The sequence below is a fragment of the Astatotilapia calliptera genome, chromosome 11 (genome assembly GCF_900246225.1).
Source record: "Astatotilapia calliptera chromosome 11, fAstCal1.2, whole genome shotgun sequence".
In the NCBI taxonomy this organism is placed as follows: Eukaryota; Metazoa; Chordata; class Actinopteri; order Cichliformes; family Cichlidae; genus Astatotilapia; species Astatotilapia calliptera.
This window is the reverse complement of record NC_039312.1, coordinates 13,896,836-13,912,418: the sequence shown is the minus strand read 5'-3', so window position 1 is coordinate 13,912,418 and position 15,583 is coordinate 13,896,836. Positions and strand designations below refer to the sequence as shown.

Sequence of the window (15,583 nt, the reverse complement as noted above, 5' to 3'; positions counted from 1 at the left end):
GGAGGCCCTGGGTGTACTCGCTTGAGGTCGCTCTCTGGGGAGGATGAGGGGGAGGTGTTTACATGGTTGGAGCTACTCTCTGGTGCCCTCATCACTGACTTCTCTGAATTTGGCGTGTGAGGCGTTACGAGTGCGTCACGAGGAATAACAGTCTTTGTCCGGCGTTATAGTTCACGAGCATTTTACACTTTTTAAGAAGGATAAAAAAGGATGCTGCAGTACGAGCCGCACTAGTCGATTGACAGGTGATGTCGCCGAGTGCGGCGCAGATGCTCAAATGTTTAGCACAAAAAGTGCTTTCTGTTATTTTGATTGCACGGGTCCGCTTGATTGCGTTAAATTGCCTTTAAAAAAAAGTTACCGTGGAAGAATACCACAACAAAACACAGCAATCAAAGTGTTTATCAAACAAAAGCAAACATAAAAGCAACACGCTAAAGAGCTTCTGTGTGTACAGATCATGTGAAATCAAAATCTCCGTTTCACGCAACTAGCAGAGCATGAATGCATAAAGCAAACACCAAAGCCTGAAAAAAATAGCACCAAACCGAGCAAAACTCGCACATCTCAGCAGCTGAGATATGAAAGGAGACAGATTAAAACCCTTTGCATGGCTCATTACCAATGGGTTTATGGTAAAATAACTCGGCCATCTGATAAACTCGCCGTGATTGATTTGGAATTAGAAACGTATGCTCCCGCCGCAGACGGCTCGGGATTTCACCGCTTTCTTTCTTCTTTTTTTTGAATTATGGAACGGAGTCTAAAAATATGAGCATATTGAAACAATCATACTTCAAGTAGGCTGCAGCCGTTTGGGTGAGAATTTGGCAGTGCACCTGCATATAATACAATTTACAACTGCATTTGTAGTGGGCTTCTTTAAATCACCTGTTGCCTGTCAGCTGAAATGTGGGATTTCAGACTTGTTTTCTTCTGTTTATATATAAATTATATTCTCTGTGTCCAAAAAGGCTTACCTCACTGCGAGCTTTATTGTTTGCTATTCATCATAGATGGATGGCTGGTTTTGGTGTAGCAGCAAGTCATGGTCTTAAGTTAACCTGTCTCTTTAGACATCCATGAAAACGCATTAGCTTTTGGCATGCTAAAGTTGGACATTTGTTGTCAACCCCAGCGTCTTATTGTTTGTTTTGGCTTGAACGCTCTGATGAAAACAACATTTGCACTTATCTAGGATCTTGCTGAGCTGGATGGCAGGTTTGCGTAGAGAGATAAGGCACTGAAAAGTATACTAAGCTAACTAAATCTTAAAAAGCTTCTGCTGCTCACGGGAACATGGCCTCTCTCTTTCAGCATCCCCGTGGCGCTCTAGTGATCTCTACTGAAGCTGAGAGTTATCTGATTAACACCCTGTCTGTTCACCCCAACTATTGCCCCTGTAGCTTTAAAGCCTATACTCAAGAGGACACAGAGGGCGAGGCCCTCCTTGGGGCACATCATGGATTTATTCGCTGGAAGGTAGAGAGAGCCAATTGTGGCCAAATATTCTCTTATCTCCTTTCCAACACCCTTGACCTCGCTTTGATTTTCATAGACAAGCGTACATCCATCTGGAGACTGTATAGCTGTCAAGAAACCCAGACTGTCTCAGAGCTGAAGGTGAAGACAGCTACACTTTCGCAGACAGTGGGTGAAACGGAGACATTGTTGGCCACCTGTAAATCACAGACGCACATCTTCACCTGCTTCTGTTCGCAGTGTTTAATATCTTACAAACTCAACAGTTGGTGGTGAGAGAACCTTCCACTTGAATAACTTAAAAGAAACGAGAGCCTGCGCTGCTACTCCATCCTACAGTAAATCTAACTGATCTAATTAAAGTGTACGTGATGTTTTCATTCACATAGAGCTTAGACACAGAGCTTTCCAAGTCCAGCTCCCCGCAGATTCGTCATGGCTGATTTACTACATGAGCAGAAAGAATTAGTTTGTCCTCTAGTAGTAGGAACTGTGGGGTCTATCAGAAAAGTATGTTTGCAGTTTTTAGGGCTGAAAAATAATAGCATCGCTCTCTAGCAGGAGACTCTTTGTAAAGTATTGTAGATAATGGCTTTAATAGTGGTTAATAAAAAATTTACCAATGCCAATTTACCACAGAGTTTTTTTTCTTCCGCACACCCCAAAAGTTAAAGATTAATAGCTTATAACCTACAAGACATTAGTAAATGACCTATAAATAATTAATGAAGTCATTAGTTACACACTGTATGAAGGGTAAATTATTAAAAAGTCTCACTAATACATTTCTATAGTAACGCTTCATTGAAACTTTCTCTCTTCACCATCACTAACGAGCAGATTACGTTTTCAGAGCCCAAAGTGTAACTGTAGGCAGAATTTTCTTTTCTTTGAATCTTGAAAGAATCTTGAATCTTGAATTTCTTCGAAGTGAAATGAAGAATTTGCACGGCTGACAACCAGTGTTGGGGTTAATGTTTTCCAAGCGTTACTGAAAACTTTACTATTTTTATTTATTATTTATTTATTATTTTTAATGCCCGAAAAGGTAAAATACAAACTGTATCTATGACAGAAACAACTGCATTATACTGCTAACACAACTTTGGCTTGTTGCAAGCACCTGCACAGACACCATTGTGCTAACACAAAGCTAGCAAAGAATCCAGAGGGACGATAAAGAACTTAATTTCTGTGTCTTTACAGTAGTAATTGTCTTTTGTTATATAATCTTTCAATACCACAAAGCTTAATAAAATGCTTCACTAAAATCCACAGTAAAGGGTTTTCTTACGCTTTTGGAAATAAGTAATCAAAGGATTTTTCTTTACGTTACCATGTTGCTTTGGGCTCAGCTGAGTACAATCTGAGAATTGGGGGGCCAGTTGAGGTGTAAAACCTCCATGGGTCATATGTCAATAGCAGGACACTCACAGTTCAGCGGTTACGATCATCTCCTCCAATGAAAGAAACCCATTTACCCACTGCTCTCTGCAAGTGGTCGCTGCTGGGGCAGGAAGAAAATGTGATCTTTCACTTTGGTTGTGTTTTTCTTTCTTTGACTTTCAGTGTCTTGGTTATAACAGCTTTAGCTGTGAAAAGAGCTCATAGTGTCCATCTGTTTGCGTGTGTGTGTGTGTGTGTGTGTAAAGAACAGGGGCGATGGAAGCCAGGGAAAATCACCAAGATTACATGCTACTTTCTTCCACCTCAGATTTTCCCCTCTTTCTCCATCTCTGTCTGTGTCTCTGTCTACTTTATTTCTATGGCTGACCTGCTTCTCCACATGCTCGCTGAATATTCCTGGATGTGAGGGGATGATGAGCATCTCCTGGCCTAAAAAATCTGAAACTTCTGATAAACTCCTCATGAGTACAGGAGCGCGCTAAGAAAAAAAGAAGAAAAAAGAAGAAGAATGAAATTATGTGCGTCTGTTCCTCTCGGTTAAGTGATACGAACATTCTGAAAAGGCTTTCACTTATTTAAGGGTTCATTATGTTCACTGTTACATTTTACACAAGCCTGCCTATATTTACAGTGATTTGTCATTAAACTTAGTAAAAGGGAAGGATATGCTCATTTGGCTTATATTCTTTTATGTGTTACTGCTCTCTCCTTTCAAAGTTTAAATCTTTATCTCCCACCCTCTTATAAATTCTGTCTTGATGCTCCTTCTCCGTCCTCGTGTTTTGTCTTTTTGACTATCTCCCCCACGTTCTGCTTTCTGAAGCATTTGTGCATAGAGGAGACAGTGTACTCTGCCAGCTGTTGCAAAACCCAACGGCTTTCCCCATCCCACCCGCCTGGAACAAACCTCTCTGTTGACATCCGTCGCTAAAGGATACAATTTCACTGACATAACAAATTTCAGATGGGAAGCTGTTATTAAGTGGTCTGGGAAGGAGACCTGCTCCTGTTTACTGATGCCGCAGGTATTTATATCCCCTAAATACATATGCTAGGAGCAAGCATCTCACTGTGGTTACTACTCTACGTTCAAATTTAAGATCCTCGGGCAAGACCCTCTCTAAGCTCCTGGACAGCAGCCCAGGAGTTGTTCCTGACCCCTGACCTCCCTGTTAAAAGACTAAAACAAAAAAAAATGCTTGCTTTTAAATCAGTTGTGCTTCTTGGGTGTTTGTATGGACTGTATGAGTTTTCCATGTGCTCATATTATTTAATGCCAGGAGGAAATATCCAAGATTCAGGGCAAATTTATGGTTTCTGTGACTGCGCAGCATTTGTGGTGTTCAGAGTAAGACTCACTATCTCCACAGAGGAACAGTGTTTTAAGGTTGGTGATGAATTATTGTGGACTGGACAAAATGTTTATGTCATAAAAAAACAAAATACCAGTCGACTCACCGAGATCACTGAGGAGGCTTGAGTTGTGCAACTGGCATGAACCCGCCTTTCCCCACGGATGATGTATACTGAAACAGCCTTGAGTGTCATAAAATGTCAGCTAGAAAATGAACAGATAAAAGCTTGGACGCAGCTGAATTCACAGCTTAAATGCAGCCTTCAGAGCTTTATGGAGGAAGGAGACTTGCTCGGAAATCATCCAGTCAGAGCCGTCAACCACACTGACATTTGTCATGTTACGATTCAGTAATGAGAGTGTCTGGCATGAGGTGGTAGCTCTATGATTACAGATATACACAGGAAGATCCCAAGCCAAGCCACAGGCCCTGTCTCAGTCCTGACCTGCTGTGATCCGTGTGGCTCGGTGGCTTTTCAGCACGTGTTTCCTAAACCTCAGAATGTGAGCCACATAAACCGAGCCTCTAAACGGCTGTGTCAGGAGAAACTATAAGAAATACATGACATACGGTGAACTGGAATAATATAGCCTTAATGAATAGACTCAGATGAGTCTGGAGAAGGATGTATCTAGTGCGCCATGTGGCTTTACTCTGCTATATTTGATTGCATGCTTCGCCGAAGTCCGTTTTCCTATTGATGCCAGGTAATATGCTTCCACAGAAGGCCACACAGTGCGCGACGAAGAAAAAATAAGACACCGTTCTTTACGGTAGCAGTTCTGCGTCACGCACTTCTGATATTTGGCAAAAGAAACGCGAAACCCATTCAAAACCAGAATCAAAGTCTTTCATCTAAATGTGTCCGTGTGTAGATCCCAGACACAAAAGAAACCCAATTTGTTTAGATAATTTAGCTGCACATTTTCAGCAGACGCATTCTTTCTCGGTGACTGTGGATATTATGACGGAGCGACTGAAACCAGACCAGATCCTCTGGCTCAGCTGCAAGGGTTTGGGGCGCGCACGCACACACACACACACCACACACACACACACACACACACACACACACACACACACACACACACACACACATTAAAGCCAACCTGTTGCGGTAATAAATGGATCGAATTCGTACAGATTCGTCTTGCTGCATCTATCAGAACTATAATAATATTCCCAATGGATTTACAAAGAGCTTAAAATCAAAGCACAAATAAGGTAACCCCATTGCCACTGTCATATGTAACCACTTGGATCCAATCATTTGCTAAACTGCGAGCAATCTTGGGCAATAGGGTCTGTAATTGAGTGGGTTTCAAAATGTGTTACAAAAAATCTATTATGATCACAACCAGGAATCTACATGCTCTTATGTTCAGCCAGCGGGACAGACATAAAAGAGATGTAAAAGGAAACAGAGCTAAGGTAATCTAGAGGACTTCCACTCAAGTGCAAATGTATTTTTCTTCAGCAAGGACACCACTGAATTCCCTGGGTCCCATTAATGTACCTCCATTTTAACTCCTACACATCAGATTGTAAATCAGCATGTTTAACCACACTGTTATGTGCTTTATGAGAATTACTTCATGTATCCAGCTGTGTGCTGCGACAGGGTCTAAAGATTATTATTATTAGTAGTATTATTACTATTGTTTTTTATTTTTTATCACCAGCATGCTATCATCTTTTCCAGTGCTACTAAAATAACTACAATTAACAAGCTCATGGGATCAAGCAAAGCATTTACTTACACTTACACAGCTCATACCACAAGTTGATCTTCATATTTACCGAACAGCATATTCTCTAAAGTGCTTAGTAAGGCCTGTAGTATCTGATAATGGGCAATAAGAGCCAAAGCTGCTCAATTCACAGAGTAAAAATAATGGTTTTTAATCTTAATGAGAAGAAATTGAAGCTAATCTATTGCTGATCCCAGATGTGTAGTTGTTGATCCATAGCTTTGATGGTCTTAAAGGCCAAGCCAAGAGTGCACCCACCTATTAATTTTTCCCATGACTGTAAAACTTCTGCAGCAAGCCCAAACTTTTACTTATACTTCACCACGTCAAGGGCTGCCAGGAAAACGGGATTCCTAATATGAGAAGGCAGCAATAACAATAACAGTAAAATATCCACATCCTCTTTGTGGCCATAAATAATAAAAAAGCCATCACGCGTTTTCTTGTACCCATCAATATCACTATGTGTAGAAGGAGACTATGTTCTAGGCATTGCACTTAACCACAAGACAGCCTTTCTTTCTGTATACTATTAGCTGAAGCTTGACCTGCTCCCAAAAGGCCAGCGGGTCAGAGGTGGAGTGGTGTGAAAGCACACGATGTCACTTACAGTGCTTCCACATCTAAGCCGAGTCGACCAACTAATAGCGAAAAAACACGCACGCACGTATACTATACTAATGCTGTCTAAACATACAGGAGTAGCCCTGCTTTAGTGAGTCCCATTAGGCACTTCAACCCCCAAATCTTGCAGTCTTCTGCCCCCCCCACCCCAATGAAGCCTTGCGGCACACTCCAATGTTAGCGACTCAGCATGTTTTCAGCGCAGTGAGGACGCACGCTCAATCATCATTAGGGGTTTTGCGGAGTCCTGGGGTCTGGGCACCTTGCCAGGATGTGTAAAAGTTTCCATGAAGAATGCTTTGAGTTGCCTTCAGAAGCACTGGTGGTGGACAGAGATCCTCGGGAAGGCTAGAATTCCGCTTTTGTTGCTGGGGGTTGGGAGTTGGGCAGCGAAGGAAGGAGGAAAGAAGGATCAACAACAATTCTGTTTTCAGTTAGTAAAAAGCACACTAGCTTTGAATTGAGGAGGAAGCAATCGCAATCCCCCCCCCCCCCCAACGCTCCCATCTAAAAAACTACCTTGCAACACAAGGAAACCAGAGCACATATGTCAAATGTCAGAAATCAGCAGAGGCTGGTTTGCACTCTGTGTTTTTCTTATTTTAGGGAATAAGGGCCCTCTGTTTCCCAGAGAGGCAGGTGGTAGAAATCTGGCTCTCTGATTAACAGTAGTTCCTTTGCTGCGTGCTGCATTCAGTTACATTTCATGATATCACCCATCACAGCAGCAGCTAATGAGACAGGACACACGGCAGCAGCCTCATAGGCCCTGAATGCCTCACACTGCCAACACATCGCCTCTGCTCTACTCTACTCTACTCGCAACCACAGCAAAATACCTATAAACAGCAGGAACAGGTTTCCAAGGCAAGAAAAATAAGTCTCAGAATAGTAGCTTAGGTTTGTGTAACCCGTGTTTTTCATATGTAGACCAAGATATGTCACAGGAAGCGGTGTCACCAGAAGTGCGCCTTAAAATATATGACAAAAACATGCTGTCATTAAAGCTTTTTTTCTTTTTTTCTTTTTTGGCTTAATTAGTTCAGCTAACAAGACAAACGTAATCCTTCAGACCGAGTTATTCATAAAATTCTATTTGTGTACCCACTGATCTCATTTGACTGCCATTTTTCTAGCTCATAAAGTACAGATAGCGGGCTGCGAGTAAGTACGAAATGTCTGAAATCTTTGCTTTTACAAGAGCCCCACTATGAGTTGTTTACCACAGTGAGTCAACAATGCAACAAGGCGTAGTCGCCTAGCAGAAGGGTGTTTCAGCCTCTTCTCGCCTCCATTCCCTAAACCACGCTGATATTTGGCCTTAATTCCAGGTAGGAGAAGTGAGGCTGTAAGCGGGTGAGAGCCAACATGCCACTGAGTGAAAATGGGAGCTCCAACGGTGATCTGACTGCCAACTGGAGTCTTCCCATAAAACCTCATTGCAGAAAAAACAAAAAAGAACCATCATATCATGGCTCACACTGAAGTTAGTAAAGCTTCTATCGCAGCAGAGGGAAGAGTTCAGCACTTTACAATGGAGACTGTGTCTACGGCAGTTAGGGGTGTTTACATCTCAGACCCCCTCCCTGCTAACCCAGCTCCTTACGGTACAGTAGCTCACCGTTGATAAGTTGAGTGATTTCTCAGGGGCTGTGTAAAACCTGGGCCCAGCCAGAGAGACACATTTCCTCTGGCTGATGAGAGTCGGGAGGCCTCAGTGTTAGGGCGTGGGAGGTGCACTGCTCTTGGGGAAGATCAAGTGTGCTCCTGCCGACTCCAAATCACGGCCTCCCCAACTGCTTGGGAGGAACGCTTTTTCTTCATGGCCGGTGTTAAATCACCGCTGCCGCGGTGAGGTCATCTGCTAGTCTTCTTTCTTTAATTGAGCTTGCTAACACACGGCTGTAATGCGTACAGACGGGGGAGTGAGACGCCGGGTTGAGCTGCCTTCCGATCCTATTTATTTTAGCTCAGGGCTCATTTGAGGGGTTTTGGATAGGGTCGGGCCTTGGAGCAGCAGATGCCTTGGCAGTATGCTGTTACCACCGCACACTTACCAGGACTCCAAGAGTTTACCACAGATGCTTGCACAGACGTTAGGTGATGTAAACGGCAGCACGCTGAGGTTTTCAAGGGGCTGCCTCACTGTCTTTGGTCAATCAATACACATTCCTGTGCGTCCCTAATGTAGCTATAATCGCAGGCTGAATACATTTGGCCACCGGGTCGGAGGAAGACTGAGCTTGCTAAAGTGACAGAGGATGGAGTAGCGGGGAAGAGAAACAAGGTTACTTGGATGAGCACTGCCACGTCGGTTGGTGTAAAAGGACCCGTTTGGCAACCGTAGTAGAAAACTCAAAATAAAGCTATCGTTTTACATTATTCAATTAATGCCCACGTGAACGCTTCTGCTGCCGTAATTATTGAAAGCAACAAGAAAGGATTCAGCTTACATCTCCAGACAGTCCAGATTTGTATGAATTCAAAGAGGAAAAAGTCTAAAAGATTTATTTACTTTTGTTGTTTTTTTTAGAGGAAAGAGAAAGTTTCAAATCAGTTTATAGAGCTGATAAGGGGCAGACATCCCTCCTGTGTCTGTGTTGTCTGTTTATGAGATAATGACTAACGGGACTCATCAAGACTGACAGATATGCTGACAACTGCTTTTCAACTCAATTACAGTTCCACAGCAAAACTCCCCAGGTCCCCTCATGCCTATCACCCCTGTACTCCCAGAGCTGTTGAGTGAATGCGTATGAGCTCATACACACACATGCAACAACATTAGTTTACTGAACAAAAGGTGCACAGGAAGGGTGATATTCCTGAGTTCAATGCGGTGGCGCCTCCCTCCCCTCTCCACCACCTCTAGTAGTTTGCAGGCAGATTTTAACAGGTCAAGCTGGCTGGATGCCAGGGATGTGCTCTATGGATATATATCATAACAGCAAGTGGAGCTTCTGCTAACACAGATAACAGGTTGCTGCCCTTAGAGACACAATGTGCGATGGACACAGGAGGCAATAAACCCAACCATATGGTCTCTTGGGTGTGACTGGTTTCATTGCTAGAGGGAGACTGGTGACCCCACAGTCTCCCCTGATGACGACAGCTGCATGGTGTGGACTCCGTGGGGAAATGACGGGAAAACAAAGCCTCTGCCTCCTGCGTCCCAGCATCCCTCCCAGATATTTGGGGGTGGCGATGAGGAGGGGGTGGGCCGGCTCAGGAAACCCCTACCCATTGTTTTGCTTCCTTCATTAGTCGTTGTGTCAACAGTTTGGATCGCTACGCGTGTGCCACTGTTTTTGTTCGGCTGCACCCCGGCTGACCCCAGTGCTGTGATGTTTTGACAGATTGTTTCAAAATCCCATCAAGGCAATTTACCCTTTGAAAGTCAAGCGGCCATTCGGACAACATAAGCTGGCCGGCACATTAAAACCAAAAGCAAATAAATCCGCTGGGCCTAAAATTAAACAAATCTGACGTAAATATGCTGCCAGAATTTTTTTCAGGAAATACTCTGAGGTGCAATAGGGTGCGGCCGTGCGTGAGGGCTTGCAGATAAGAAAAAGCTGTTAAATAAATGTGATGTGTTGCCCAAACAGCCAATTTTGGCACGGACAGTGATCTCATAAAGAGAAACGTATAACTTTATTTAGTTATTATTCTGGATAATGTGCATACACTGCAGGAACTCACCGTCATCTAGGTACATCTGGTCCAGTTCCTGGGGCTCCTGCTTGACGGTGATGGCCATCGAAGGTGGGCTGGCATCCTCAGGTAGCAAGCTTGGTGACCTCCCTCCAGCTTGGGCTGAGCCAACTGGGCTGTAGGCCTGAACGAATGGGCTCTCCGCAGGCCCAACTGGAGTGGAAGGGTGGGACGCTGGGGAAGATGAGGGGCTGCTGTTGGTATAGATAGGGTGGTAGTTATGGCGTCCTGGGCTGTTGAGGTGGTTGGGGCTACCCTGGGAGTGGAGCAACCCTAGAGAAGAGTTGTTATCTGGCGAAGATGGGTGGGCGAGATTAGGGTGGCCAGGGTTGTCCTGAAAAGGGGGCGCTACCATGGGTCCCGGTGGTGCTGCTGCGTGGGTGGGGCTGTTGGGGAGGCACTTGCTGAATGCCACAGGAGACAGGTCATGAAGGGTGGGGCTTGAACTGGGGGGTGACGATGGCATGGCAGCATGGCGAGGTGGGCACGAAGGGTAGCCCCCAACCAGGCAGGCTTCAGGGTCAGCCACAGGCATGATGGGAGTGAGTCTTGGCTGGCTGTAGTAAGGAGTGGAATGCATGGAGAGCCCCACGGTACCCAGAGAATCATATTCATCGTGGGGTTCTGTCTTTATGATCGGCACTGATGGGGGAAAGTAGAAAGAAAGAAAGAAAGAAAGAAAGGAGAGGTTATAAAACGTGCAGGGAATCCACGTGGCGCAGTGAGCGTATGACTGAGGCTGAGTAAAGCATCGAGCAGGCAGAACTGCGCCTGTGATACCCTTTATAATCCAAACAAACAACCACCAGTGGATCTGGGCTCAGCGTCAACTTGGCAGAGTCCTCTAACAGAGAAATCCTTACGCCTCCTCTTTTGCCACCCATCTTTACCACACCGTGAAAAAAAGCAAAAGAATAGGGAGGAAAGAAAAATGGATGAGTCATCAGTGTGGAAAGCCACAGCTGGCTCTAATAATGAATAGGACCTATTTTCTTTGGACTCTCCTCCAGCTCTGATATCCAATAAAAGTACTTTAAAGCAGTGGAGTGCTGCTGCTGTTGCTGCTGCTGCTGCTCTGGACCCCCAGGTTTCCTCCACACTCCAGAAGTAATTGTTTCTCTCAGGACCAAAAGGATAGTGGTGGTGGTGGGGTGGGGGAGGGGAGGGGAGGGGGGGGGGGGGGTGAAAAAAAGGAGATGATTTGATTTTGATTAGGCTGCCTGAGCTGCTTAAGAGGTTGCAGAGCTGTGCCTGTGGTTTCAGGAGCTTCAGACCTCAGCTAATGCAGAGAGTGCAGTGACCCCATTTGATCATCCTGCCTGCTCCCTTCTAACTTCTAATCCAGTGCAGACTGTCTGCGTTGTTTCCTGATTACTTCTGACTGACAGGTATCACATACTTCCTCTTCACTGTCAAGAAAGGTTTTCTATTAATTGAAAATTTCAATCACAATCCGAAGCCTTCATAAACAGCGGCGTGTTTATGGACCGGGTTGAGTGACGGAGAGGGATCCATATTAACAAGCTCACTGCTGAGTTATTATATAAGTACACATGCACAGGCTGTGCCAGCACAAAAGTAATAGGCCCGTGTTAAGATACCCAAATGCACAGCAAAGGCTTCTGAGTCACAATGGACATACTGTTTATTCCTAGCAATTGTTAAAATGTGTTAATGGGTGTGGTGACTGTTTGGTGCCAGCCATTAAAAGTTTTTGGCTAAATGTACTTCGTAGTGACATTTACTTGAAGCTGTCAATATGAATAAGATGTCTGTGTGTATGATTTTTGTACATAATAGAACCTTTCTCTGACAGAAAAAAAGGCAAATTGTCCCTTACTGTGTCAAAAAAAAAGACATCTAGGTATGTGAGAGTTTGGTCTGAAAAGGCACCAAACGCGTCTGTAGCCTCCGGGGTGCCGAGCTACAGAGCAGCGATAACGTGGCAGGGAACACATTTACGTCAGCCTTGTCTGCTTTCAGAGCCCAGAGACCAGGCTTGGTGTCTGGGGCAGCACGGTGAGGCGAGTCCCATGATGCACAGGCCTCCTCTCCATGGCCTGGGGAATAACAAGTGAGTCACATGCTCACACAACATCCACAGTTACTTCCCTCCAGATTGCCTTTGTCTCCTGTGCCTTTTTCTCTGGTGTGAATGGACAGAAGTGTGCCAAGGAGCCGAGGGTGTGATATCAGAGTGGAAATGTCATAAAATGAGACCATTTTCATATTTTAGCTTGGGGTCCCGATCTGCATTGCTGCCTCTAATTTGAAACACATTTAACCTTCTGCCTTATGAAATCAGTCAAAAAAACAAAAGTCCCGTTAAATATTTAAAGAACATCGCGCTTAACGGATCTTGAAAACTGATATCTTGTTTCAAATGTCTCCTTGCAAAAGTTAAATGAAAAAAATAAAATAATTACAATATATGAAAGTTGCATACGTCCAGAGTAATTTATTGCATGTACAGATGCCTTTCACCAAAGATTGCTGTCATTATTTAAGTATCTGAGCACATGTGACATATACAGCAATTGCAACCTCGCTGTCTTCTATTCTTGGATTATGACATTGACCAGCTGCCAGAAAGAGTGTTTTTACAGCTTTATCTTTTCATCCTATTAGACATTTTTACGAAATTGTGTCATAATTAGTGTATAAAGTCTGGCGTTATAGCCCAACATGTGTTTTGTAAGCTCACCGTGACCTTGACCTTTTAAAACCAAGTTCTAATCAAGTTGTCCTTGAATCCACATTTGGGCCTGGTGCAACGCCATTCCTCATTTCGCATTCAGCATAATGGGACGGCTGTTTGACATGTTTGACTTATGTAGGAAAAGGCTGTTCATTAAGAGTAAAGGAAATTCTAAGCATTGTTTTTTACATTAAGCAAAACCTCCACTTGCCTGTTCTCCAAAGTTGCAAACATTTTCTCCAAAATTCATACTCCTCCCTCCTCGATTTATAAACAGACGTGTTTCCTCCAGCTTGGTCCATCTCTATGTCTCATTTCAACTTTATATGAGAACTGAGAAAACAGATTCACCGGGCCCAGTGCAACTTCAGCTGGCTTCTATTTCCTCCCAACCTGTGGGTTATGGCCCACAGACTGTTGATGCTCCGCACATGGTTTTCTCTCCATTTCTGGCAGTTTTCCCTTCTGTCTGCTTGTATTGAACTGATCAGGAATGATCTAGGTATTTTACTGAGCACTTGTTTCCTCTGATGGGAATAGGGACAGGGATGTGTGTCTGTATCTGTTTATTTCATTAAAAAAAGCAAGCAAGGCTTATGTGAGCTTTATAAAACACTTTCTAAAGAAGAGCATCTGTACTTCTGGACGAATTCAAGAGGTATTTTAGGTTCTAACACTCTTTTCCACTGGTAAAATATGATACTATTATGCCACTGTGAAAAACATTTTAAGAAATTCTGGACACACCTCATACTATCAGCATGAATCTCCCGTGACATTTAACATGGAGCAGGTGGTAGTTCATTAACTCAAAGGTACCTCATGCACCATGTCCCACTGTGTAGGCAATCTGGACACACAGCATACCGTGGGCTTTGGTATACTGTAGGTTAGTGTAAAAACACCCAAAGCTGCAGACCTGACAGAAACAGTTCAGTCATTGTCCAGATTTTTTTTTCTTTAGAAAAACATGACTGTGCAAATATTTACAACAAAAGATCAACGTGTGGCTCATTAACTTTTCCTGTATGTGTCACAGAACATGTTTCTGGCTCTACCCTCTCCAGCTCCAACCACAGACTGATGCAGTGATGGTGGGAGAGAGTAGGCAGCCATTTGCGTTAAGAATAGAACTTGATATTACAGAGGAATCTCCAAACGGCCTGTAAAAATAAAGGGGTTCCGAGAAGTTCTTCGCCCGAGCTTTGGTCACTGCCAGCATTTTTTTAGCATTTGTTGTTTAATGTGGTTGGTGAAAACTGTTTCTTGTTTCAAGAGCAACACGTCACATCTCTACACACGCAAGAATTATTGGACGGGAGCTCGGAAAAGGGAAGCTCATTCTGGGAACCAGACGACAGTTGTTCTGCATGTACATCTCATCATCACAGACAGGCACTTAGGCTTCAACCGCAAATGCTGCTGATGGTATATTTAAACAATAGCAGTCTTCTCGACTCATCGGCTAAATGCACCTATACCTCATAATCAGTTCATCCCAATGGAGAAACATTTTTTCCATAACTGGTATAACTCTTTTTTTCTAAAGATTCTAAAAAATAATCTTTATTTTGTTCTGTAAAGGGAAAGGTCAAGTTCTTGTATTCACTTGGACACAGGCGGGGGTTGCTTTGTGTATATCATAGACTGCATATAAAATATAGCTATCTGGTCTTTAAGTCTAACGTCATTAGCTATGTCTGGGCCCAAACACTGCTGCAGGTCTCCAAGTCAAACGATCACTGCAGCATTACTGAGAGTTGAAAAACTGTCTAAATTCTTTCATCTGTAATAAAATGATCAGTGTGGCTGCTCTACCAGGTGTAACAATTAAGTTTAACATCCAGGCATCCATGAAGAAGTTTAACGGAGTTAGAAGTTAGCAGGGAGTTAGCTCGCTAGCTTCCATCTAAATATAATATACCATGTTCAGACTGAGGGATTTCTGAAACAAATTAAGACGTACAGCTCTGCTATCACTTCCAACATAAATGAAGACAGAAAACTAAAAAGCAGTGACGTTTGTAGGGTTACTGAAGTTGGGCTAGCTGGTATATAATGATGTGCTACGTGATCGCTAGCAACACATCTATGTTAGCATAATATAAACAGTAAAGCTGGAGGATGAACGCTAACAAACGGAGGACTTTTTTCCACTCAATAAAAGTTTAGGTGAGGGTTCCCGATGGTTAGGTGCAAATACAATCTCATGGCAGGATGCTGTAAACGGATCAAACTTCAGTCAGGAAAACAACTTAGATAATCCATCCACAATACGAGGTTAGTCATTAATATACTGCTGCATGGGCTGAGCTGTAATTACATTGTAAGGTTTAAAAAACTCTTCTTTAAATTGAAGAGTGGTAACAAAAACCGAGAGAGGCCGACAGTGATCACTGACTGTTTTTAGGGGCTTGTTGAGATTAAATAGAACAAGATACAAAGCATTAAAACATGATAAAAGCACAACAGCCTTATTAAACGCAGAGTAGTTTGGGCCCGGAAGCAGGATTCATCACGTCATCACTTAAAGACCGGATAGCCTTTTGATG

General features: G+C 43.5%; 1 protein-coding gene across 2 annotated transcripts in view; it reads right to left on the bottom strand.

The window, feature by feature from the left end:
- Positions 1-15,583, bottom strand: part of LOC113032039 (nuclear factor of activated T-cells, cytoplasmic 1-like) — a 60,712-nt gene that overhangs the window by 8,649 nt on the left and 36,480 nt on the right. For both annotated transcript variants that reach the window (XM_026184684.1, XM_026184685.1), the window contains exon 9: positions 10,322-10,975. In XM_026184684.1, coding sequence (XP_026040469.1) covers positions 10,322-10,975 — 654 coding nt within the window. The remainder of the gene's footprint in view (positions 1-10,321; positions 10,976-15,583) is intronic.